This window comes from Nicotiana tabacum, chromosome 11 (genome assembly GCF_000715075.1).
Source record: "Nicotiana tabacum cultivar K326 chromosome 11, ASM71507v2, whole genome shotgun sequence".
Lineage (NCBI taxonomy): Eukaryota > Viridiplantae > Streptophyta > Magnoliopsida > Solanales > Solanaceae > Nicotiana > Nicotiana tabacum.
In genome coordinates, this window is record NC_134090.1 from 60,678,510 (window position 1) to 60,703,235 (window position 24,726).

Here is a 24,726-nt window from a genome sequence, read left to right on the forward strand (position 1 = left end):
TAAATTAAATTATAAAACACCAAATTAACTTAAAAATAATAATTAACTCTGACTAATAATTATCACAAATAATTAAATGCCAAATTAAAAGAAAATCACACAATTTAACTAAAATTACAAAAATATGTTATTATTATTTTTTTGAATTTTTATTTTTGTAAAACACCTAATTATTAATTAATTCCAAAAATATAAAAATCCAATCCTAAATGCAAATGCTATATATTTTTTATTTTTTAATGCATTAATAAAATTAAACATGCACAGAGATCTATGCAAACAAACAGGAAAATCGCACAACATTTCCTAAAAATAACACATAATTAAAGAAAAGACCTAATTTTGGGAATTATTTTGGAGTAATTCGTATGAGGCAAAAATCACGTGCCCACAAGAACAATCACAAAGTTACAACACAACTAAGGACAACAAAATACTAGCTTTAGGAACTAGTCCGTAGTAGCGTTTAACTTTGTTCTTCAAGCTCGTGAGAATTAATTTCTCTATTTTTGCAAAAGGCTTGAATGAGAAACTGAAGTGTTCAAGTGATGTTTTGATATAACTCATTGTTGATACACCTTGATGGCATCACTTGAAATGATGTAAGCACTTTAGTTGGTCAAGGAATAAGTGGCCACTGGAAACAGTGCAGTGCAGGCAGAAATAGTGCAGGCAGTCACGTCGCTTCTAGATGTGTCCCATTGACTTTGTACTGCTATGAGGGAACAACAAGGGTATCAGGTCCTTTTTAGTTCTCTATACCCTGAAGCTATAGCAGTTCACATTGAGCTGGAATCCATTAACTTGTAGTGTAGCCCAAATGTGTCAGGTTCCCTATCTGGTTCTTGAAAAAGTTGTTAGATCATCAAAACATAAGTCAAAGACATTGAAAACCTATCATTAAGCCTGCATAAAGGTTGATCAGAGGAAAGAAGAAACTAAAAAGTTACATCAACTAAGTAAATCAGGAGTCTGATTATTGGACCCAGAAAATTATAGAAATTGTGATTGAGAACATATGGGAATCACTCTTAATATCATAGGTACAAGAGAGAAAGTACAACAACCATATTCTATAATGGCCTCTACGATAAAGCCAGTTAGAAAAGTACTAGCCTCATAAGAAGTCAGTACGAAGCTCCCACCAGATTGTGTATGCACCAGAGGTGCAAGTATTATAATAGAGCTTCAAGTTATGGACGTGAATTATACCTGTGTAGAAGGGAGGTCATGAAAGAAATAGAAGATACGATGCAAGATTTTAAGGTAGTAAGGTAAAGGTGAACAATGTACGAAATACTCAAATACAGAAGGTTGTGAATAGTCCATACTTCGGATAAAAGGCTAGAAGCGCAGGGATTTAGTATCCAGGAATAATAGCAGCATCGTCAGTAGCATATGTTCTAGCCTATGGTTTCTAGGTACCGAGAGATCTACCCAAGAGAGTAAAGAAGAGTTATAGAGGATGTGATGTCTCACTTGATGTTCCAGAATAACATAAGGAAATCTATGGTACAAGCAAGTTGAAGGAAGGTTGCGAGTAGTATTAATGAATATGTATAGGTCGCAAGCTAAAGTATGGTAAAGCGACAAGATTTTAGGAAGATAGGAATAAGGATAAGAAAGGGAAAGTGAGAAGGTGATGAGAATGGATAAGTCCTCAAGATTAAGCCCATGAAAAAAAAGAGCTGATTGTTTCTCTAAGTTATAGAAAGCTCAGTTTAGCCTGAATAAACTCAAAGGAGTCTAAGACTAGTAGCATTTAGAAAAGATGCAATGTTGCCCTATTAGTCGAATGAAGGTGTAATTGTGATCGATGAAGGATGACGTTTGGGCCTTCGATTGAGTAATGATTTCATGAATTGTACATAATTAAAATACCCACATAAGTTAAATCACATTGGTATGCTATGAAATACAATTATGGAAGTATAGTATCGTATCGCCCCCAGGTGGATCAGGAAAATCACTTCAAATGTCCCATGAGGCAACTTGAGCCCTAGAGATTTCATAAGAGGTTTCAAGTTATCAGTGGTAGATTGTAGATCAATATTAAGGTGAATCAACAATGGATGGACAAAAGTCACAAAGTATGAGGTGAGATTAGGCCATCATTCTCAAGATAAACAGTACTAAAGAAGCTTTAAAGGACTTAGATTAAGCAACAAGAGTAACCTGGAGTTTGGTAGCATATATCAGTGACGATAAATCAAAGTAAGAGTTATGGCAGTAAAGTCATATAGATGGATAAACGGATCTATGAAATAAGGTATAACAATATTCATAAGTTCAACAAAGTACCGAGCGAAGAACTTCAATATACCTATAGATGCCTAGAGGTACATCTTGTCAAGCTCTGTATATGTTTACAAAGTGAGGCCTAGAGATGGGCTAAAAGTTGGAGGAAAAATGAGAGAAGAGTCGCATAGGCGCACTTACAAGGTCAGAGTCATATAGGCTACATGATAGAAGGTAGCAACGATTACGAGATTGGAAGGATTCTGACCATAAGTCGTGATGCGAGAAAGTGGCCTAAAGGGGGGAATGCCCTTGCCTTTGGAATTATTCATAGAATAGTTGCCTAGATGGCAAGGAGAGTACTAAAGTATTCGGAAGACATAAGTCATGAAAATGATAAGTGCATCAGTCAACATTCGAGGACGAATGTTCCAAAGAAGGGAATGATGTTACACCCCATGTTTTTGTATGTGAAAGTACATCGTGAGTCAATTGATGTAAGCTTGAAAATGAGATCCTCTTTGAAAGTATATAAAGTGATTTAATGATGTTACATCCCATTTTTGCAAGCCTTTAATAGTTATTATTTAGGCACAAAATATTTCTAAGGGGAAATGTTGTTACACCCCATACTTCAAACGTCACTGTCATTATAGTTTGACATATTGGGATAAAATACGGCCCGACCTAAAATACCCGATATTTATGGATTAGTTCCATACAAGGTACCACATGACCATGATAGTAAGGTATATAAGGTGTGTTAAAAGTAGGTAGTATTTTAAGTAATTTGAGATCATTCTTGATTATATGGGGTATTGGTTAATGGGAGATTAACAAGTTATTAAGAAATTGGTGGATAATTTATTAAAATCTTTTGGATAAGTCTTTGAAACCCAACGTTCTAGCAAGATTTGGGCATTTAAGTGACTCTTAACTCTCATTACAAGGTGGCATTTTAAGAGAGTTTTTGTGGCTAAGTCACCACATAAGAGGGGCCCATACCCACAACAATTAAAAGCTTCTATAAATCGTTCAAGAAATGTTGATGTCTCTACAAAGTAAGGAAAAGAGACTTCTCAAATTCAAAGAGAGACATCATTTGAATTTGAATGGCAACGTGAGTTACTTCAAAAATTCATACGAGATTGTATCTTAGCAACGTGAGATTTTGCGATTCTAAGGGAGTACGGTGCAATCTTTCTCAAAAATATCATACTGATTCTCCCTAATTCAACCCGCCGTTACATTTTTATTGCAATTGACGCATATTAGAGGGATTGTTAAGAGAATCGGCTTAGGTATGTTAAGGCTATTCCTTCTTTCCTTTTGGCATGATCCATACGATACAAACAAAACGAGCAAATACACAACTTTCATAAATGACTCTATTCATAGAAATACTAGAGATGCTTATGTTCTTGATTCCACATGTGTCATATTATTCTATCATCTGTTCATGGGTCTCGGAAAATACTAAGTTGGTAAAGTTTATTTCATGATATTAATCATAGGCATAATGGTCTTATCACGTACCAAGAGATTTTATTAATGTATTTCATATTGCATTTCATGCATTTATACATGCACATTGACCCATGACCAGATGGCATTATATACGCGTGTATATATATGTATATGAGATATGGGAAAGGTTATGGCGTTATATACGCACCACCACCTGATCAGCTGGTATACATTGATCGTTGATGATTTTGCCCACAGTGGCCCGAGATGATATGATGGAATGCCCTCAGAGGCTTGATGATGTTATGAGAACATGCACTTATACACGACATGACATGCATACATATAGGCATGGCACTATAAGTATTTCATGATTTGTAGAGTTATCCAGACTTATATGTTGAGTCTTTTACTCCATGTTTCTCTCATGTCTATTATTTACTGAATTTCATTCCTTACATACTTAGTACATCATTTGTACTGACGTCCTTTTTGCTTGGAGACACTGCGTTTCATGCCCGCAAGCCCCAATAGACAGGTCGAGAGTCCTCCAAGTAGGCTATCAGCTCAACGGAAGATGTTGGTGCGCTCCATTTGCTCCGGAGTTGCTTGTTTGGTCAGTATGATCTAGACGTGTAGTGTTTGATATGGCGGGGATTTATCCCGACCTTTATGATAAGTATGTACTCTTAAGAGGCTTGTAGAAAGATGTCATATATATGGATATTTGTATGGCCTTGTCGGCCTATATTTAAAGTATATAATGGATCATATTGGCCTTATAGGCCCGTATGTCACAGGTATAAGTTTCTATATCAGGTTGGATAGTTCTATGTCGGATATTCCCTCATGGTTACTGTGGTTGTATCATGACGCGCCTTCTGGCCCACTTATCTATGATGATGTAATAAGAAAGATACGCACCTTCTGACCCACTTATGATGATGTACTCGGTTGAGTAAGGTATCGGGTGCTCGTCGCGGCCCATCGATTTGGGTCGTGACAATTTGGAGCTTAGCAGAGTTCCAGTAGCATACATTATGATGATTAAGGATATGTATGAAGGTGCTAAGACTCGGGTGAGAACTGTGGGAGAAGACTCTGAACATTTTCCTGTGGAGATGGGGTTGTATCAGGGATTATCCCTTAGCCCGTTTTTGTTTGCCCTAGTGTTGGATGTGCTGACACGACACATACAACGGAGGGTGCCATGATATATGTTATTTGCTGATGACATAGTACTAATTGACAAGACGCGATGGGGTGTTAATGCTAGGTTGGAAGTTTGGAGACAGACGTCGGAGTCCAAAGATTTCAAGTTGAGTAGGTCAAAAACTGAATACTTAGAGTGCAAGTTCAATGATGAGAGGCATGAATAATAAGTGGAAGTAAAGATTGATACTCAAGTCATTCCCATAAGAGATAGTTTCAAGTATCTTGGGTCTATAATCCAAGGCAACGGGGAGATTGACGAGGATGTTACTCACAGCATTGGAGCGGGTTGGATGAGATGGAGGCTAGTTTTGGAGGGTTTTATGCGATAAGAATGTGCCGCCTAGACTTAAAGGCAAGTTTTACAGGGTGATGGTTAGACCGGCTATACTGTATGGAGCTGAGTGTTTCCCGTCAAGAAGTTGCATATCTAGAAAATGAGCGTAGCTGAAATAAGGATATTGAGATGGATGTGTGGACATACCAGGAAAGACAAGATCAGGAATGAAGTTATTAGGGACAAGGTAAGAGTCACATCCGTGGAAGCCAAGTTACGGGAATCGAGGCTGCAATGGTTTGGGCATGTGAGAAGAAGAGATATGGATGCCCCGGTCAGGAGGTGTGAGAGGTTGAACCATGACGGGCTTGAGGAAGGGCAGAGGTAGGCCAAAGAAGTATTAGGGAGAGGTGATTAGGCAGGACATGTCGGTGCTTCACCTAACCAAGGACATGACTAGCGATAGGAAGGCGTGAAGGTCGATGATTAAAGTGGTGGGTTGACAGACAGTTGTAAGTTTCTCCTATGTTTACTAGTATACTAGTAATATTTTTGTTGTTGGTTGAAAGTTACTTCCTTCTAGTTTGTTATTATATCTGGTACTTAGCAACCGCGTCTATTATTTTTGAAAATTTCTACTGAAATTTGTTTCTCCCTGATTGTTACTATTTAATGCTACTCTTTCCTCCCTTTTACTAAAAATTGTTGCTCCCTAATTGTTACTATTTGATGCTACTTTTTCTCCTCTTTTTCCATATGTTTTTTGTCTCCCTCTCCTTTCTTTCTCCCTCTTCCTCTTTTCTTCTTCCCTTTTCTTCCTTTTCATCTTTTCTTGAGCCGAAAATCTATGAAAATAGTATCTTTACCTCTTCAGATAGGGTAAGGACTGCGTCCACATTATCCTTTTCAAACTCCACATGTGAAATTATACTGCGTATATTGTTGTTGTTTTGTTACCCACTTCAAAAGAACACGGCCGAATTTTCAAATCCATTTTAAAACTTCAAGATTGGTTTTTAATGATAATGGACTTCAAAAATTCAAAAGTGGTCTAAATCACCTCTAACAATCAAAGAACAAACGGGAGTAGAGGAGGAAGAGGATTAGAGAAGAAGGAGAGAGGAGATTAGGTGGCTCTTTTTTATTTTCTTTGGTTTTTAATTTCCAATCGCCAATTCTCTCATTTTTAATAATTCTCATCTGGACCCGCCTCTGCTCCCTAATCACTCTCCTTCAAAACAACAAAATAGAAGGTGTTTTTACCTCTTTCTTCCCCAAATAGTTCTTTCATTTTCCCCTATTTGGCCTTGCCTTAGTTTGGCAATGGAAAACTAGCATGTTCCAAGAGCCAAATATATAGCTCCAGACTTCAGCGGCACTACTATGGCAGTCCCAAAACGTCAATTTCCCATGGCAGCAGCACAGGCACAACGCCTACTATGCCTTCCTAAATCCACCATCAGAGGCACATCAACAACTTGTGCTTCACTTCCCACCTCAACCACAACAACCCCACCATCTGATGACACTTTTTTAGTCCAGAAAATTTTATGGAACCTAAAACAAGGTAAGCCAATCACCAATTCATCACTATTATTACATCGTTTAAACCCGTCTACTTTTCTTGAAGTTCTTGGTAATTGTCGTGATAATTTGCATTTAGCTCAAAAATTCATCAACTTGGTTACTGTAAATTGTCCTAATTTCAAGCATTCCTCGACTTCATTGAGCACTGTGGTACATGTGTTGATTAGGTGTAAGAGGGTAGCTGATGCACAGGCTTTTATCCTTAGGATGATTAGAAGGAGTGGTGTTTCAAGAATTGAGATTGTGGAATCTTTGGTGTCAACTTATGGGATATCCGGGTCGAATCCATATTCTTTTGATTTGTTGATTAGGACTTATGTACAAGCTAGGAAGATTAGGGAGGCTGTAGAAGCATTTAGGTTGTTGCAAAGTAGGAATCTTTGTGTTTCGATTAATGCATGTAATGGTCTTCTAGGCGGGCTTGTTAGGATTGGTTGGGTCGACTTGGCATGGGAAGTGTATGGTGAGATGAGAGGAAGTGACATTCAGCCAAATGTATATACCCTTAATATAATGGTGAATGCTTTGTGTAAAGATGGGAAAATTGAAAACGCGAATCCATTTATTAAAGAAATGGAAGAAAAGGGAATTTTTCCGGATATGGTGACTTACAATACTTTGATAAATGCATATTGTCATGTGGGGCTTCTGGAAGAAGCCTATGAAGTGATAAACTTGATGAAAGTTACAGGGTTGAGACCGTGTCTTTTGACATATAATTCAATAATCAATGGTTTATGTAAGAATGGACAGTACAGGAGAGCAAGGCAACTTTTGGTTGAGATGGTAGAGAGTGGACTGGCCCCTGATACCGCTAGTTATAACACTTTACTTGCTGAGTGCTGTAGAACAGGTAACCTGCAGGAAGCAGAATCTGTTTTCAAAGAAATGTCGTGTCGAGCTATCATCCCTGATTTGGTTAGTTATAGTTCTCTTATTGGGTTGTTTTCAAGAACGGGTCGTCTCCACTGCTCATTGGCGTACTATGAGGATATGAAATCCAAGGGTCTTACACCAGATAACGTAGTCTACACAATTCTCATCGGTGGTTTTTGTAGAATTGGCTCTATGAAGGAGGCTATGAAGATGCGTGATGAAATGCTGGAGCAGGGTTTACATATGGATGTGGTGACTTACAATACTATATTGAATGGATTATGCAAAGAAAAGATGCTTCATGAAGCTGATGAGCTTTTCAATGAGATGGTGGAAAGAGGTGTAAATCCTGATTTTTACACTTTCACTACGGTTATAAATGGATGTTGCAAGTGCGGTAACATGGACAAAGCACTGACCCTATTTGAGGCCATGCTGCTGAGAAATCTCAAGCCTGACGTTGTGACATACAACAGCTTGATTGATGGATTTTGTAAGGTTGGTGATATGGAAAAAGCTTTCAGCTTAAGGGATGAGATGATCTCTGTGAATATTTCTCCTAATTATATTACCTATAGTATTTTCATAAATGGCTTTTGTAACAAGGGTTGTGTATCCGATGCATTAAGACTATGGGATGAGATGATTGACCTAGGTATCAAACCTACTATTGTGACTTGCAACTCTATTATCAAGGGCTATTGCAGGTCTGGTGATGCTTCGAGGGCAGATAAGTTTCTGAACAACATGCGATCCCAAAGAATATATCCTGATTCAGTTACGTACAATACTCTTCTTGATGGTTTTATAAGAGAGGAGAATATGGATAAAGCTTTAGACTTGGTTAATGAAATGGGAAATCGAGGGCTGTCACCTGATGTGATTACCTATAATACCATACTGGATGGTTTCTGTAAATTTGGTCGAATGAAGGAAGCCAACATGCTGTATAGGAAAATGGTCGAGAGGGGTATTAACCCTGACAAATCCACATATACATCATTGATAAATGGACATGTCTCTCAGGATAACTTGAAGGAGGCTTTTCGTTTCCATGATGAAATGTTGCAGAGAGGCTTCGTTCCGGATGATAAGTTCTAACCTCCTTGCTGTTTATGCAAATGAAGCTTTTGACTATCAAATTCTGCCATTTTGAGATTTCCGCTTCTTCCTTTTTGCAACTCCCCTTGCTGGTGTACAATAAAGGTATGCAATTGTGCTACTAGTTGCTGTCTAACTCCCTCCGTTTCAATTCATGTGAACCTATTTGACTGGGCACGTAGTTTAAGAAAGAATGGTGGACTTTTGAAACTTTTGGTCTAAAATAATCCATAGATATTTGTGTGGGTATAAATCATCTCAATAAGGGTAAAATGGAAGTTTAAAGTTACATTGTTTTTAGATTTAGAAAGGGATCATTTATTTTGAGACGGACTAAAAAGGAAATAGGCTTCCAAAAATTGAAATGCAGGGAGTACTATTTCTATATAGTTAATATTGTCTTTAAGAGAGTTTTCTGCTCCTTGTTTTTTCTCTATTCTTCTCGAAATTATCTAATCCGCAGGGCTTGCTTGGAGAAAAGCTATATCTTTTTCATTTATGTAGAATTGCAAATAAGCCCTCTTCTAAATTTGATATTTTGACATTAGGGAATTGCTAGCTAACTGAAATCTGGGAGACCCTTATTGGTGCTCAACTTGTCATCTGCTTTCCAAGAGCTGCCTGTTAGTGAGACCATCATCCTGGCAGAGAGCGGTGCTTCTTTTTCAGAAATGTGCTTTTGGACTTAAGAGGGCCTTTTGGTAGAGCTGTGATAAATATTTCCACCAAGGTTGAATACCTCGATTTCCTTAAGCTTCTAGGCATAAGTTCTTTAATGAACCAGTTTGGCAGTTCATGCTTTGGAATCACAATGACAGTCTTTGTCAAAGTTTTGAGTTTAGTCAGTTTCTTGGCTCCCCAGTCCCCACTTGCTGCCACTTCCTGGTGATGATATTTATCATATTAGATATAACATATAAGAAAAGATCTTTCGAAAGGCGTAATTGACTAGTTCTAATACTGCAAATCAATATTTTCCCCAAATTGGTTGCAACTTTTGCAAAAGATGCACAATGTTTGCAAATAGCCAAGGACTCTTCATATAGGACTTTGTGTTTTCCTTGAGCTTGTTTATGGTGTCCAACCCATGTTAGGACAATATTCTTGAGTTATGTTTGTTTTGGGGGGGGGGGGGGAGTCTGTTACACTCTCTAGTTTATGTGTTTCCCTATCCGTTCCCTATCCGGTATATAATGGTATCAAATGCTTTACTCAATGATGTCTATTTTGTTTCCTTGTGCCTCCAAGTTATAATTTTTTTTGGTGAAATTCTTGTTTCGTTAATAGCTGAAAATTAAACCTAATGCTTTTTCTTCAGGGACTACTATGCTGAGACAAGCGCACCAAAACAATTACGCATATGCCTATCTTATGTGAACTTGACGTCAAAGGTATATGTTAATGACATATGGCTGCCATTACCTTCTCTTCATTTGCTAGTTGATTGTTCTGTTGGTGGTAGTCATTCATCAATGAGCATGAAAAAGATTCTAGTGGTAGTTCTAAGTGTGTCAAAGATCTAGTTGCAGTTGTGTTATCAAACCAAATGAGTTTTAGGTCCTGCATGATTGACCATACTAGGATAGATGTATTGAGGACATAATTCGCCTGGGATGAAACTCTAGGTTACAGATTTTGGGACCACTTCCCGGTCATTGAGAAAATGGCAGCACAGTGCACTAAGCTCCCGCTATGCGCGGGGTCCGGATAAGGGCCGGATTTCCACGGCTCGAACCTGTGACCTCCTGGTCGCAGCAACTTTACCAGGTACGCCAAGGCTCCCCTTCTTCCCGCTCATGGAGAAACTGTGGAGAATATGCTATATAGCGATATATTGCAAAGATAAAGGGTTGTAATATGGGAATAGTGTAAATATGAAGTGTTGTAGCATATGAAAAATTGTTGGGTTCTTGGATTTGGTTTGGACAAAGTTGAAGAAAATTTTCATGGAACTTGTGAGCAAGAATGTAAATCTCATGAACGCGATTTTAATTTGGTATCAGTTGGTTGTGGAAGGTGGGGAAGATTGGATTTGAGGTTAATCAAAGTTGAAGTGATTGTCGGAATGGATTTGAGATTAATCAAAGTTGAAGAGCTTTGCAGATATTGGGAAGTTCCCGGAATGGCGCTACTATCGCAGGATTTAGAGAAGGTGGCATTGAATGAATAAGAACCTTACACTATACAATGGATTAGACAGAATCTCCTCTGTTAATACAGGGCATGAAACAGTGAAGGGGACAGCAACATAGTTTGGCCTTGGAAACAGTTATGGAAGTCGAAGGCGCCCTATAAAGTCAACTATTTTTTGTGGCTAGCCTCACATGATGTTTGTCTCACTCAAGAGTCAAGCCAGCCATTCTTTTTAGGGAGCGTCTTGCTGTCAAGAAAATAGCTGAAAAGAATGTCAAGAAAGATTATTTATTCCAATAATAACCTTTGTACAGAAAACTAGCCAAATTTACACATTAAACTAAGAAGTAAGATGACTGTACTAGTACTCCTATAACTAAAAAGTAACTAGACTCATTCATCAATATCACTCGCTCTCTCTCTGGTTGTTAATTACCACGATATTGTAGGAGAGAGCCTACATTTATTATTTTTAGAAAAAGTTCCACCAACGTGTTTGTTCTTTCAACTTGATCACAACCTATCAATTGATCCACAAGAAGTTAGTGTTTTCATGTGCATGAGCAATTCAAATATAGAAAGTAATGATATTAATCTTAGAATAAAGAACTTGAATTTATTGACAACAACAATAAATTCAGTGTAATCTCACAAGTGGGGTTTAGGGAGGGTAGTGCATACGTAGACCTTACCCCTACCTTATGAAGGTAGAGAGGCATGTTTCTATCAGTACATACTTAAGAATTTAGAAAGAATTAGCAAGTAGAGAATTGAATGATCTTTTGTTAGAGATGGTAAAAATATAGTTTTTGCATATAAATCAATATTAACCTTTTCTTGTTAGTTGCAGCAATTATGGGTGGCAATTTGAGCCCAAACTCATCCAACCCGCCCAAAGATTAATGGGTTGGGCTACAAACATATTAGCTCATGGATCAATTTGGGCTGAACCCAAGTTAACTCATTATTTTTTATAGTCCATTCTGACCCATTAAGGAATCCAAATACAACCCATGAAACTCGCCCAAAACAAAGGGATCTCAACCCAAGTTATCTAGAAATTTATTTAGTTGTCCCAATTTTACTTTTTTTTTTTTGTATTTTCAATTTTCTGTTCTTTTGTCTTTCTACACCACTCAGCCACACTACCCCTACCCCCTTACCCGCAAACTCCCTAATTTTTTTTTTTTACATTTTCTTTTTTTTTTTACAAATTTTTTTTCAACACTACCCTCCCCCCCCCCCCCAAAACCCCCTCAAAAAAATTTTACTTTTTTTTTGTATTTTTTATTTTTTATTTTTCTGCACCACTCACTCTAACCCTTTACCCCCCCTCCCCCGGCAAACCCCCTAAAAAAAACTTTACTTTTTTTTATTTTTAATTTTCTTTTTTTTTCTTTTTTCTGCACCACCCACCCACCTCAATCCCCCACCCCCACTCGTAAAATATCTTTCAACTTATACATTTTAAGGTAAAAGACTTTTTTATGCAAGATGAGCATGACTCTAAAACATGGGTCAAGTTGGGCGGGTTAGGTTATGACCAATTGTTTAGCCCATTGTGACCCAGTCCATCTTAGATCAAGTACACTTTGGACAGGTTGGGCAATAACCCATTTATTGACCTAACCCATCTTGACCCGCCAAATTCAGCCTAACCCGCCCATTTGCCACCCCTAACAGCAATCCACCTGAAAAAGAGAATCATATCCATCCATGTCCACAGGGTGTCCATAGGGAAAGCACCAGAATTTCTATGCCCTCTGCAGTATTTTCCTTAAAATTCTATGGAAAATGTTTCAGTTGAATGAGAAAAATGATAGAAAGATATCTCAGTTGATGAGTCTTTATGTTTTGAGCATATATGTTTGACATATATTTGAATCTAACATTCTTATTCAATGTATTAAGAACATATTTTTTTCCCACTTATCATTCTTCTCTTTAACTGCCTTTAACTATTCTATATATTTTTACTGATAAGTTATTCCTCTTTTTTGTGATTCGGATAGCGGATTAGAATTATATTACATGCCAAAGAAAAGAAAGAAAGTATGTCAATACTTGTTGTTTCAATTACATATGATATGAAATAAATAAACTTTACTATAAAATGGTAGCTCAAAATTAACAGGTTAATTCTATTCATATAGATTTGCTTGAGGTCAGGAGATTCTTTTCTAGTAAGTTAGTAGTAAAGAATTTTAAGCATATGCAATATGAATGCGATACGACATAATAAAATCGTTCTTTAAAGGCATTCCGGGTGCTGCTCGTGCTGTGACCGGACAACTATATCTAGTTTTCACAAAAAGTTATATCGTGCGCATTTTATAAGCTCACAACCTTCTATATAGTTTCTTCATGCTGCCTTAACCGACGAGACCTAATGTATGTTAGTACATTAAAGGTGCAAGCTGAAATTACTGTTTTCTCCTTTGTTTTTTTCGGTTAAACTATAAAATGATTCAAAAACTAATTACCAATTTATCATCTTTATGAGCTTAAAATCACATACTCTACATCGATTACAACAACGAAATCAAAATTTCAAAGGGATTACACCTCAAAATCTAGTAGAGAATATATGTAAACTCTAAACATTAAGAACCTTGTAGTAAATGGCATAAGTTTTTTTTCCCTTCTGAAATGGTAATACTTTATTAAAATAGCACTGAAATGGCATAAAATTATAACATGGGTATGGACTTTACTTAATAGTAGAAAATAAACCCTTTTTCAAGTAGAAAAAATAGCGAGAAATTCAAAAATAACCATAGTTTCAAAAGTAATCGAAATTTAAACAAATCTGAACAAAAACACTGTCCAAAATCAAGAAAATACTCCAGTAGAATATACTGGAGTTCCAGTATAATATACTAGAGTTCTAGTATAATATATCGGCCCAGCATTGTATTTTGGAAGTTCATACACAGGTGCTCCAATCTCCAGTATATTATGCTGGAACTTTTCGCGTGTTGGAGTTCCAGTATAATATGCTAGAAGTTTATACACAGGTGTACCAATCTCCAGTATATTATGCTGGAGCTTTCTTTGTTACAGCAAAATAGTGGTTATTTTTCAATTACTTTGCAAAAGCTGACTATTTTTGAATGGCCAGTCCGAAAACTGGCGCGCCGTGCTATTTTCCCTCAAATTATTATGTCTTAGCGCGCCATAAGGCATCCTAAAACAAGGTACTCAATCTGTCATTCCAAAAGAATAATCTCTTTCTAAATTTTGAAAATAATTTAACTTAAATTTCTATTTCTATTCTCTGGGAAGCTTTCATAGCTTTACAAACACTTTGGCATGTGTAACATCACAAGTTTCAAAATAATTATAAGCACAAAAATGTTATAGTTTGTTTAAGGCCACAAGTTTTTTAAGTCTATTTCTTTCTTAAATTCTATGACTAGTTAAATAAGTTGACATACATTAAAATGGAGGGGGAATAATTTTTATAGGTTGGTGGTCGACATAACTGGATAAGCACATGCAAGGGCAGCAAACGGACGGGTCGGGTCAAATATGAGCCAATCAAAAACAGATAACGAATATCCATATTATTCATGGCTTCTTGAATATGGTCACTTTGGAGAGTTTCTAGTCTCCCAAACTTTAGGAACCCATATTTTGAGCCTTTACAAATGTAAAAGTTAAAAGCATTGATTAGTCTAAGTGGATAATATGATTCTTATCCGTATTTGATCCGTTTTTAAAAAGTTCATTATCCACCCCATTTTTAATGGATAATATAGGTGAATAACTATTTTCTTTTAACCATTTTGTCACCACTAAGTAGGGGTATGCATTCGATTTATCGATTCGATTTTGACCCTTATCGATAATTACTTATCGATTATCGATTTGTACATATGCTTATCGTTATCGTTTAAATAAGGTTTCGATTTTTTCGATTTCGATTTATCGATTTTTGGGGCATATCGATTCGGTTATCGATTACACCAATAAGAAAATTTACGGGATTCCACGGAAAGTATATCGCCACAAACACACCTAACTAATATGGACAAAAGGAAGCTAAAATAAGAAGAGCATCGTTTATAACATAAAAATTGTGTCAACAAGCACATGCAACAAAACTAAAGTAAGGGATCAAATGTATGGCACCAACACTCCAACGGTATAAACAAACAAAAAATCAAAATACATCATCACGGCTAATTCTGTTTTCCATTAATTTGAACTTCATTCACTTGAGCTTTAAATATGATCATTCCTTAAATGTGGTAGAGGAAATAATAGGGTTAGGGACTTAGGGTAAAGGAAAGGGTATTATAGAATAAGGGTAAAAAAAATTAAAAAAAAAATTACTGTAGCTTATCGGTTTATCGATAAACTGATAATCGAAGAGGACAAAATCGAAATCGAAATCGATAAATCGATAAGGAAAATTTTGAAATCGAAATCAATAAATCGATAAACCGATAACAAATAATCGATTCGATTTATAGATAAACCGATTCGAATGCACACCCCTACCACTAAGTACATGCTAAAACAGGTCAAACTATACTAACATTACAAAAAAATTGTGTAGGTTACATAACTCCAAGAAGAGCTTATAACTTCCCAAATTACACGATACATAGAAAATAGCAGAATGCAAAAATTAAAACCGAAAAAAAAAAGCAGCAAATTCACGGGAAACTTGTAAACAATTTTATGTTTGCACATGCTAGCAGTACTTATTCAAAAGCGACAGAAGACATATCGTTGACTGCAATAGAAATAAAGAATCAATAATCCTCACTTTTCTGGATAAGAAGTTTTGACATAAAAGGGAAGGGAGTGCTTGATTCAAGGGATAAAAGAGTATTGTTCCCCCGAAAAACTATTACTGACTAGTGGCAAAGAAAAGAAATTCAAGGGAACTGCCCAGTAAAATTGTGTCCACGCCTTATTTTGCAACTAAACACAAGATACGACACAATATCGAGAAAATAAATTACCCTAGTCAATGCTACCAGGCATGACTATAGCAAGGCATAACCTCAATCTTCAGTCTTCGCAGATTTAATTAGATCATAGGATTGCTTAGTCGGCAAGAGATACTAAGAGGACCAGCATCGAGCGCCTGATGAGTCATCTGGAACCGCATGGTTTCCTCTTCTCAGCTCACAAGAAATTAAGTCATCAACTGCACTAACCATGACCCGAGACCGGCAAATACATACCAATTGTCACACTATAGACAGCAGAATACAGATAACAACAAAGAGGAAGGTCTTCGGATGGCCCAACAATCAAGTATCTACTCCCCTAAACATAAAATAGTCCCAAAAGAAAAAAGAAGAAAATAGGCGGAAAAGATGAGATAACCAATTACTTGACTCGACAGATGGAGGGAAAGCCCTTCAACTCAAGTACGACATCAAAGTTGATCGTAGTCACTATTAAACTATCAGTCAAGGTCAACAATATAAGAGTTAAAATCTGTCCTATGGAGGAATCGTTACTTGGATCAACGGCAATTGACTAATTTTTCCCTTCAAAGAACAAGACAAGTACTAAGAAACCAGGCAATAAGTTCTAGAGACTTCCTCCAATAGGCTGGCTCAAGTTATGCAAGACATAGCAGCAACTAACCAGCTGCAAAATCATCAAATGCTACAGACAATTTCTCTTGGCAAGTCCAGCTAATTCCCGTTAAGGTCAAAGCCACATGGTACAAGTCTCCAGAAAAGGACAACTCTGCGAAAGTTAAATAAGTAGGACAATTTCAAGCAGGCAAGTGACAAGAAAGACAGTCAAATACGAGCTGGGAAATGAGAAAGCCAGCAACATGGAAAAAAAGAAAATACAAGAGACAACTCTTGCCACGCTGAATTCTACATCCACAAGATAAACTTACAGTAAAATCATATTCATTTGAAACAGCAAATCCTAGTTATCTTAGGTGCATTGCTCAAAAGCTCTTTTATCACATGAGAACAGAAATATCAATATTTTCAAGGTTAAAGAACCAGATACCACACATCTGATTACTCATATTGTTCAATGCTTCACCGCTTTCTGGTATGCCTCCTGCTGCTCTTCTTACGGCTAGTTCGCTCTTCAGAATCAGACCCAGAATCTGAATATGAATCAGAAGACTCAGAGGTTGAGCTGTATTTCCGGTGTCTTCTCTTCTTCTGCTGCTTCTTCTTCTTCTTCCTCTTCCTCCTCCTCTCTTCCTCTGAATCAGTTGAAGAACTATAACTTGATTCACTTTCCCCAGAAGAATCATCAGACCTTGTCACTGATGACGCCTCACTGTCAGATTCAAACACTGAAGCCTCACTATCACTCCCGGACTCTGTATCCGACTTATGCTTCCTCTTACTCTTCTTCACAGATTTTTCACTCTTCCTCTCCTTCTCAATATCTGGGTTTTCTAGATCATACGATATTGATACTTTCATTCTCAGTTTTGGATTTTTCAGCTGCTGTGTACGAGACGGTCGTGATATGTAAACCCTCTCATTCTTGCACTCATAAGTCCAGTGCCCTGGCTGGAAACATTTCTGACATTGAGAAGCTGCAGAAAGGGTAGAACCTGAAGCCTTGAGGTCTTTCCTTTCACCCAATCTCACCTGTTTCTCAGTACTCATCAAATACATCTGCCTCTTTGCTTCTTTTCTTTCCTGCCATCGACTGGGTCCTTCTTCCTTCTGGCCATATGCATTGACATTTCTAGCAGCAGCGGCGGCGGCACGCTCAGCCTGAGCACGACTCAAACCCTTTGCAGCTGACAAGGCTGCAACCTTAATCCTTTCTGCTGCATCCTGAGCACCACTTTCCTCATTCTTAGAGGATGCCATGATATTGGCACTCAACAATGAAGAGTCCCCTCTTCGAGTTAAACCTTAATCTCTACCAGTACCCTGGACAGAAAACTAGAGAACAGCACAAAGAGTTAAGGTTAGTAAAAAGATAACCAAAACCCAGCCAAAACATTAAAGTAATCAAAGTATATTCTTTCAACCACATTTTTCGATACAATTTATACTCTTCCAAGTACAGTGCATCCCCAAGTAAAAATCAAAAGATAATGCCTCAATCCCAAGCTAGTTGGTGTCAGCTATATAAATCATAGCATCTACTCAGCCCCATTTCATTCCAAAACCCAATAAAACCAAAGTCTAGTATTCTTTTCAATTACGGGTCTAAGTTAACAGAATTACTAATTAAGGGAGGTATTTGTGTACTTCAAAATCAATCGATGTTGAATGTTTGCTTAGATATTCTAGTAGGTTAATTAGTTAATTAAAGGATATGCATCCTACATATCAAAGGAACAGATACTATTCTATCTTTGACAACCTTATTCCTTTTTCCCCCCTTTTTCCTAATTCAGAAAAAGATTACGAAAGCACAAAAAGAAAGATTGATACATGGGAAACAAATAATAATTGGCAAATTATATTATAAAAGATCGCAAAACAGAAAAATACGAATCTGAGCAGGCTTTCTCAATCCAAATAGACAAAGCAGAAATCATCCAAAAATCAGCATAAGAAAGGTACTAGGGTTTCTGGCCATTTTGCGAAATCTGGGGGAGAGAAAGAGAGATACTAACAACTTGGTTTCGATGGAGAGGAACAGATGTTGCTCCGCAAAAACAGCTTCAATGAGTTGAGCGTCAAAATTGCAAGGGTTATAACTTACTTTGCCGACTTCGGATTAGGTGGACGGGTTTATCCTAAATTCAATTATACTTGCCCGATTTCGTAATGAATGTGGGCTTTTTTGTGATTTTGAACCCATGGGCCTAAAGTCCAAGAGGCCTCATTTGTTTGCACAATCTTAATCATTTAGATCTAGCCCATTAAGAGACTTTCATTAATAGCAAACTATTAATAATATAATACAAAAGATTAGTACTAATTAATGATTAACAAGTATGGCAGTAAAATATTTATATATATAGCATATTTCATTCAATTCAAACAAAAAATAATGCTGCTTAAAAAGGCAGTCCTAATATTTAATATCTTTCTGTATTTTTTCTCTTGATACCAATTCATTCCATAACATAAACACAATTAAAATCCATGGTATATTATGTTTATCTAATTGTGTTTAGGTATAAAACTTGTATACACTTTGTCTTCAAAATATCCATTCGTATAATTTTCGTATGATTTGATTCACTCCCCGTAGGATCATATATAACTTCCACGAGTACCACAATATAATTTCAGTATAATTTAGTATGTTTACAATAGAATTTCAGTATAATTTATTATATTCACATTATACTTTTAATATAATAAAGGTTTATTTGAAGTATTTTTTTCAACTGAAACTATCAATGTATGTATTTTGAATATTTAACTGTATAATGATGATATAATTCAAGTACCAATAAATATTTCAAATATAAATATATTACAAGTATGTTTTTGCAATTATTAACTACATAATATCAATGGAAGGTCTTATATATTGTATAATGCTAGTATAATTAATAATGGTATTATGATGACTGTGTTGTTATGTATTTGCAAATCATATATGATATAATTTTGATATAATAATGATACATGGTGTTATGCTTGTACAATAATAGTATCTTGATGTTTCTAAGACCTTTTAGATGTATTTTTTTTAATGTAAATTAGTTTTAATATTATATATGAAATAATAGTTGTATAATTATAGTATCATGGCCGGGTGTTTAATGATTCATGGATGATTTAAGGGTGTCTAACGGGCCGGGTCAACCCGTTTCCGGACTGGCCCAGCCCGGTTGAAACCCGAACCAACCGGTACAAAGGGGACCGGGTGGGATGGGTTAATGGGGTAAGGGGGTTGGTTCTTTCACCTTTGTTCAACCGGTTAACCGGACCGGTCAAACCCGGTCAACGAGATTCACTGTAGAACCGGTTAACCAGCCCGGTCCAGCCCAAACCGGTTAACGGCTAGTTGTTTCAAATTTTTTTCAAATGATTGTTACCGTTGGCAACAGTTAGCTGGGCCAAGGGGTCGTTGCCCAACGGCTGTTTTGCACAAACAGCCCTTTTTGGGCCATTTTTTTTAAATTAACACTTTTTGTAATTACTAATTTAGCCCTTTAAAAAAACTACAAATACACCCCCTTCCCCCTTCTTCATTTTTTCACTCATCTCTCATTTCTCAAACTCATATTCTCAAACTCGTATTCTCAGTTATCATTCTCTCATTCTTCACCTATAGTGCAATCAAGTATTTGGCTCTCATTTTTTAAAAAATTTAATTTATCGTATTATTTATTATTTGAAGTTTGAACAATTGACGTTTCTTCGTGGTAACATTGAAGTTGCGAAATCATCAAGTGTTTAATTTATTGCCGAATTCGGTGCACTCCTTCCAACTCTTTCTCTTATTTACTATTTTATTTGCATATTTAATTTTTGCTAGTAGTTAAATTTTTATAATATGTTTAATGTTGCAAAAAGAATTTGTAATAAGGTTACTAATCGGGGAAATAGAAAAAGAGGTACTACTTCAGCATCTGGTAGTAATTTAAATGAATCCACACATATTTCTGAAACATTGCCTGATAATAATATAGATTATGAACAATTACAGGAAGATTTCGGTATAGAAGATAATGAATTAGAAATTAAAGATGAGACACCACTTACACCTAGTAGTGTTGGAGTTGATAGAAGGGGTGTGGTCGTGGTGCTAGTAGTAGACCACATGTTGCCCCAACAACTAATTGGAGAAAAAGAATTAAGGTTTGGAAATTTTTTGACGAAATAGTAGGTACTGATAGAGTTAAATGCAGACTTTGTAATGGTGATTTTAAACATATGACTGGAGGACAATTAGGGGGGACTGGGACACTCCTATAAAATGGGGCTCTGATGGAGATAGAAATCAAGCAACTCTAAACCCTTTGACTGGAGGACTTATGAAATACGATAAAATGAAGGATCGTGAGGAGTTTGCAAAAATGATTGCTTTGGGTTGTCTACCTTTTTCTTTTGCTTCTTCATCATATCTTATTATGTATATTCAAAGGATTTATAATCCTTTATTTAAAAGTGCCCTAGAAGTACTTGTAGATCTGATATCTTTAAATTTCATGGATAATATCAAACATACATACGTTATTTGTTTAGCCACCTTCCTTGTAGAGTTTCTCTAACTTCTGATATTAGCCATGCTGTTAATGGAAATGATTATTTGATAATTATATGTCATTGGATAGATGATAATTATTGTATGCAAAAACGTATTATCGCTTTTAAATATGATGAAGATCAGAGTCATAATGTTGTGTTTATAAGTACTACTATTTGTGAAGTTGTTAAATTTTATAATCTTTAGAAAAAAGTATTGTGTATGTCTTTTGATAAGCTTCTAACAATAATGCCGCAATTTCAATATTAAAACTGCATTTGCAACCACCACTTGACGAAATTTTTCATGTTAGGTGTGCATGTCATGTTTGTAATTTAATTGTTAAAAGTGGCATTGATTTATTTTCAACTGAGATTACTCATGTTAGAAGAGCAGTTGGTGTTATTCAATGAAATAATAGACAATCTAGAATTAAGGAATTTAAGAATAAGTGTACCGAGCATAACCTTAAGCCCAGATTCATGCCAGGCGAAATTGTTACTAGATGGAATTATACATATATATTTTTAAAATGTTGCTACAAATATAGATTCCCAATAACTAAAGTTGCTAATGCGCACTGTACTGATCCAAACCGTATGTGAACAACTACTACTTGGGAGGCCATTAATGATGTTAAATTTTTACATAAATTTTATACAACTATTGTTGAGTTTTCTGGAGCATATTACCCTACTGTTACCATGACTTTAGTACATATAGCTGAAATTTCTTTTCTATTATCTTAATTTAAGAAGAAAGAAAAATATAAGGATGTTGTTGAAAAATTGCAAGCAAAATTCAAAAAATATTTCTTTTTAATTTCTCCGATTTACTTAATTGGTGTTGTTTTAAATCCTTCTATTTAGATGTCTGATTGTCACCAATTAATCAATGTTTTATATACTTATATGGAGATTGGACCAACTGAAACCCCAGATATATATATGTTTGTATGAACAGGCTAAATGATTCTTTACAACAATTATATAATTATTATGCAAAAATATTCGATGATGCTACTCTTAATGTAGGCAATGTTAATCCCACTATGCATTGTACCACTTCTACTACTATGGATGATGATGAAGGCCTTGACAGTTTTAATATTTTTTCTATATTTTCTAACACTCAAACCAGTAGCAGGAACATTAATGAACTTCAATTCTACTTGCAAAAGCAAAAAGAGCCTCGCACAAAAAAAAAATTCACCGTTGGGATGGTGACATGAGAATGAAAAGCAATTTCCTGTTCTTTCCACTATGGCTCTGGACGTGCTGAATGTCCCAATTCAACTGTTGCATCAGAGAATGCATTTAGCCAAGCAAGACAACAACTTGGAGACACCCATCACTCATTGGAAAGCAATGCTTTGGAAGTTTTAGTAAGTTTCAGATATTGGATTATATCAGAACGAAGAAATCAAGGATGTAAAGATGTTGATAGCCCAGAATACGAGAAACTTGGAGATATATTAACACATGGTAACCCATCTGAATTTAACACTCCAGAAGAAGGCCAATCAGTTCATATTGATTATGAAGAACTTACTAAGGTAATGCAAAATATTTGAATTTACTCTTTTTTCGTTAATTTACTTGTTGCTAAATGTAAATCTTTCAATTTGTAAGTTTGAATTTTGAAATAAATATAGCACTTGCAATTTATAAGTGCAATTTTTTCCCATCTTCATTGTATTATTTATATTTTTACTTTTTATTAATATAACTTACAATAGTTATACAAAATACAAAAAAAAAATTACACTAACCTGGCCCGACCCGGCCCGGTCCTTTGTACCCGTAACCCTTATGGTTCATTTTCTATCATAAACCCGTTAAGTCCGGTAAACCCTAACCCGTAATTGGTCCGATTCGAAACCCGGCCTATTTCAATTTTTCCCTACCCGACCCACCCGTTTAACGCCCTTAGGGTGATTCAGATGTGATTCGTACCTATGGAATGAATCCTCTGTGATCGTGAGTATGTACAATCCATGGAACGATTATTTTGGAGGAGTCCATCTCCACATAAAAGAGATAAAATCAATTATTTTTCCGTTCTCATATTTGGCTGAAATACATAGAGTTATTTCAGAATAAAAAGTCAAGAAAGAGTTACGAGTGAGAATATGTATGGGATTGCAGAACCTGGTAGTGCTTCCATTGAGGTAATTGGAATTCCAATGGTTTTTACATTAGAAACAGATCAGTAGAAAAAAATAGAAAACGATTCTATAGCTGCTGATTCAACAAAGTAAATTAGGTTAGATTTTTTTAGATTTGGAAGAATGTAAGAGAATATTTGTAAGGCTAAAAATATGGCATAAATTAGGAGTGAAAAACTATAGTTTTAGTATAATGATGAGAGAGATTAAAATAGATCATAACTGATCCCTTGATTTTTGGGCAAGTCATTGGCGTTTAATGTTAAAAATCCATTCTTTTTGTAAATAAATCTGCTATATTTGGAATAAATAAAAAATGCTCTTTAGATAAATAGTCTCAAATATGTGATCTACGATGTAAAAATCTCTAAAAAGTAGATACCTATAATAAAAGAAGGAAAACTACCAGCTATGTTCATTTATAAGTAGCTCATTACAAAAATTGGCTAATTCATAAAATATTACTAATATTAGTCAGTTAGCTATTTGTAGCCAAAAAATGTCAAATTTTTTCTTTCTTTTGAGTGAGTATTATTAGAATAGATTGGGTATATCTTAAGGAGCTTGAATCTCAGTTTTGGGATGATTTGGTGAAGTTTTGAGGTGGTTTAAATTGAAAATTCTAAGTAAAAACTGAACATGAAAAAAAGAATATGTGTATCATATGTGTATCACATATGTATCATCTTTTTATCAATTATGTATCACATGTATATTCATGTATACCTGTGTGTGAGATACATGCGTGATACATGTTTGATACATGTGTCGCAGAAGAATATTTTGAAATCGATTTAATTACGAATTTTGATAATCCCAGTCCAAATCACCTCCAATCTTCCTCGAATTTTGTATATTGACTTATCTATATGTTTTCAATGAATTTCAATTATATCCATTGAAAAAGTTCCCTTTTTGCTTAGATTTTTGGAATATTGTGTGTATATATAGTATTTCATCACCTTATTTTGCTACCTCATCCATGAAATTTCCTTTCCATCTTACATCTAATATTACTAATCATACTTAAAAATATGGAAGGAGATTTTTGTATGTGATTCTTTGAGATAAAGAACCTTATTTATTTGGGTTTTCAATTTTTATATGTGCTTGGCTAATTTCGGTAAGTCTATGACTAATGGCTAGAGGTTGGTAAGTTGAAACCTATTTGGGACATTTCTGTAAGTTTTCCATAAAAGAAAGAAGCCCAAAGCCCAAAGTGAGCAGAATGGCAACGTCCATATCTTAGCTTTGAGATGTTACTGAACCCTACACCTTAGTAGAATTTCATTGATTTATAAGTCATCAAAATTCACCTGGCATGGTAATTGTTTGTATTTTTTAAATATTGTTAATGAACTGATATTCTAATGAAGTTCAGATACTAAGCCTAGATCCAGGCTGACTTTTTCATATTGGGCCTATTAGTAGTTGGGCTTTATTTTCATTTGGGGACCTGACCCTTGTTCGGTTTAGTTAGACACATTATAAATATAACTAGAACCTTCTCTTCTATTTTTAATTAATGAGAATCATTTTTTTACATTAT

At 35.7% G+C, this 24,726-nt stretch overlaps 2 protein-coding genes across 4 annotated transcripts; one reads left to right on the plus strand and one right to left on the minus strand.

The window, feature by feature from the left end:
* The first annotated feature begins 6,242 nt into the window (after positions 1–6,242).
* Positions 6,243–11,382, plus strand: LOC107776524 (uncharacterized). 2 transcript variants are annotated; one of them, XM_016596438.2, is made up of 3 exons: positions 6,243–8,863; positions 9,307–9,488; positions 10,077–11,382. In XM_016596438.2, exon 1 carries the CDS (start codon positions 6,578–6,580, stop codon positions 8,756–8,758), a length of 2,181 nt encoding a protein of 726 aa, XP_016451924.1. In that variant the 5' UTR covers positions 6,243–6,577; the 3' UTR covers positions 8,759–8,863; positions 9,307–9,488; positions 10,077–11,382. The 2 variants fall into 2 exon arrangements, with proteins under 2 accessions (XP_016451924.1, XP_016451926.1); XM_016596440.2 differs by lacking the exon at positions 9,307–9,488 and having other exon boundaries at positions 6,263–8,863.
* A 5,271-nt stretch (positions 11,383–16,653) lies between these two features.
* Positions 16,654–18,606, minus strand: LOC107776525 (uncharacterized). 2 transcript variants are annotated; one of them, XM_016596441.2, is made up of 2 exons: positions 18,477–18,606; positions 16,654–17,793 (listed from the first exon to the last, which is right to left on the minus strand). In XM_016596441.2, the coding sequence occupies exon 2, from the start codon at positions 17,716–17,718 to the stop codon at positions 16,921–16,923; it is 798 nt and encodes a 265-aa protein (XP_016451927.2). In that variant the 5' UTR covers positions 17,719–17,793; positions 18,477–18,606; the 3' UTR covers positions 16,654–16,920. The 2 variants fall into 2 exon arrangements, with proteins under 2 accessions (XP_016451927.2, XP_016451928.2); XM_016596442.2 differs by having other exon boundaries at positions 18,352–18,479.
* Positions 18,607–24,726: the final 6,120 nt, after the last annotated feature.

Excerpts from the sequence above, each read along its gene's own strand:
- LOC107776525 (XM_016596441.2), bottom strand. The coding sequence starts at position 17,718 with ATGGCATCCTCTAAGAATGAGGAAAGTGGTGCTCAGGATGCAGCAGAA.
- LOC107776524 (XM_016596438.2), top strand. The coding sequence starts at position 6,578 with ATGGCAGTCCCAAAACGTCAATTTCCCATGGCAGCAGCACAGGCACAA.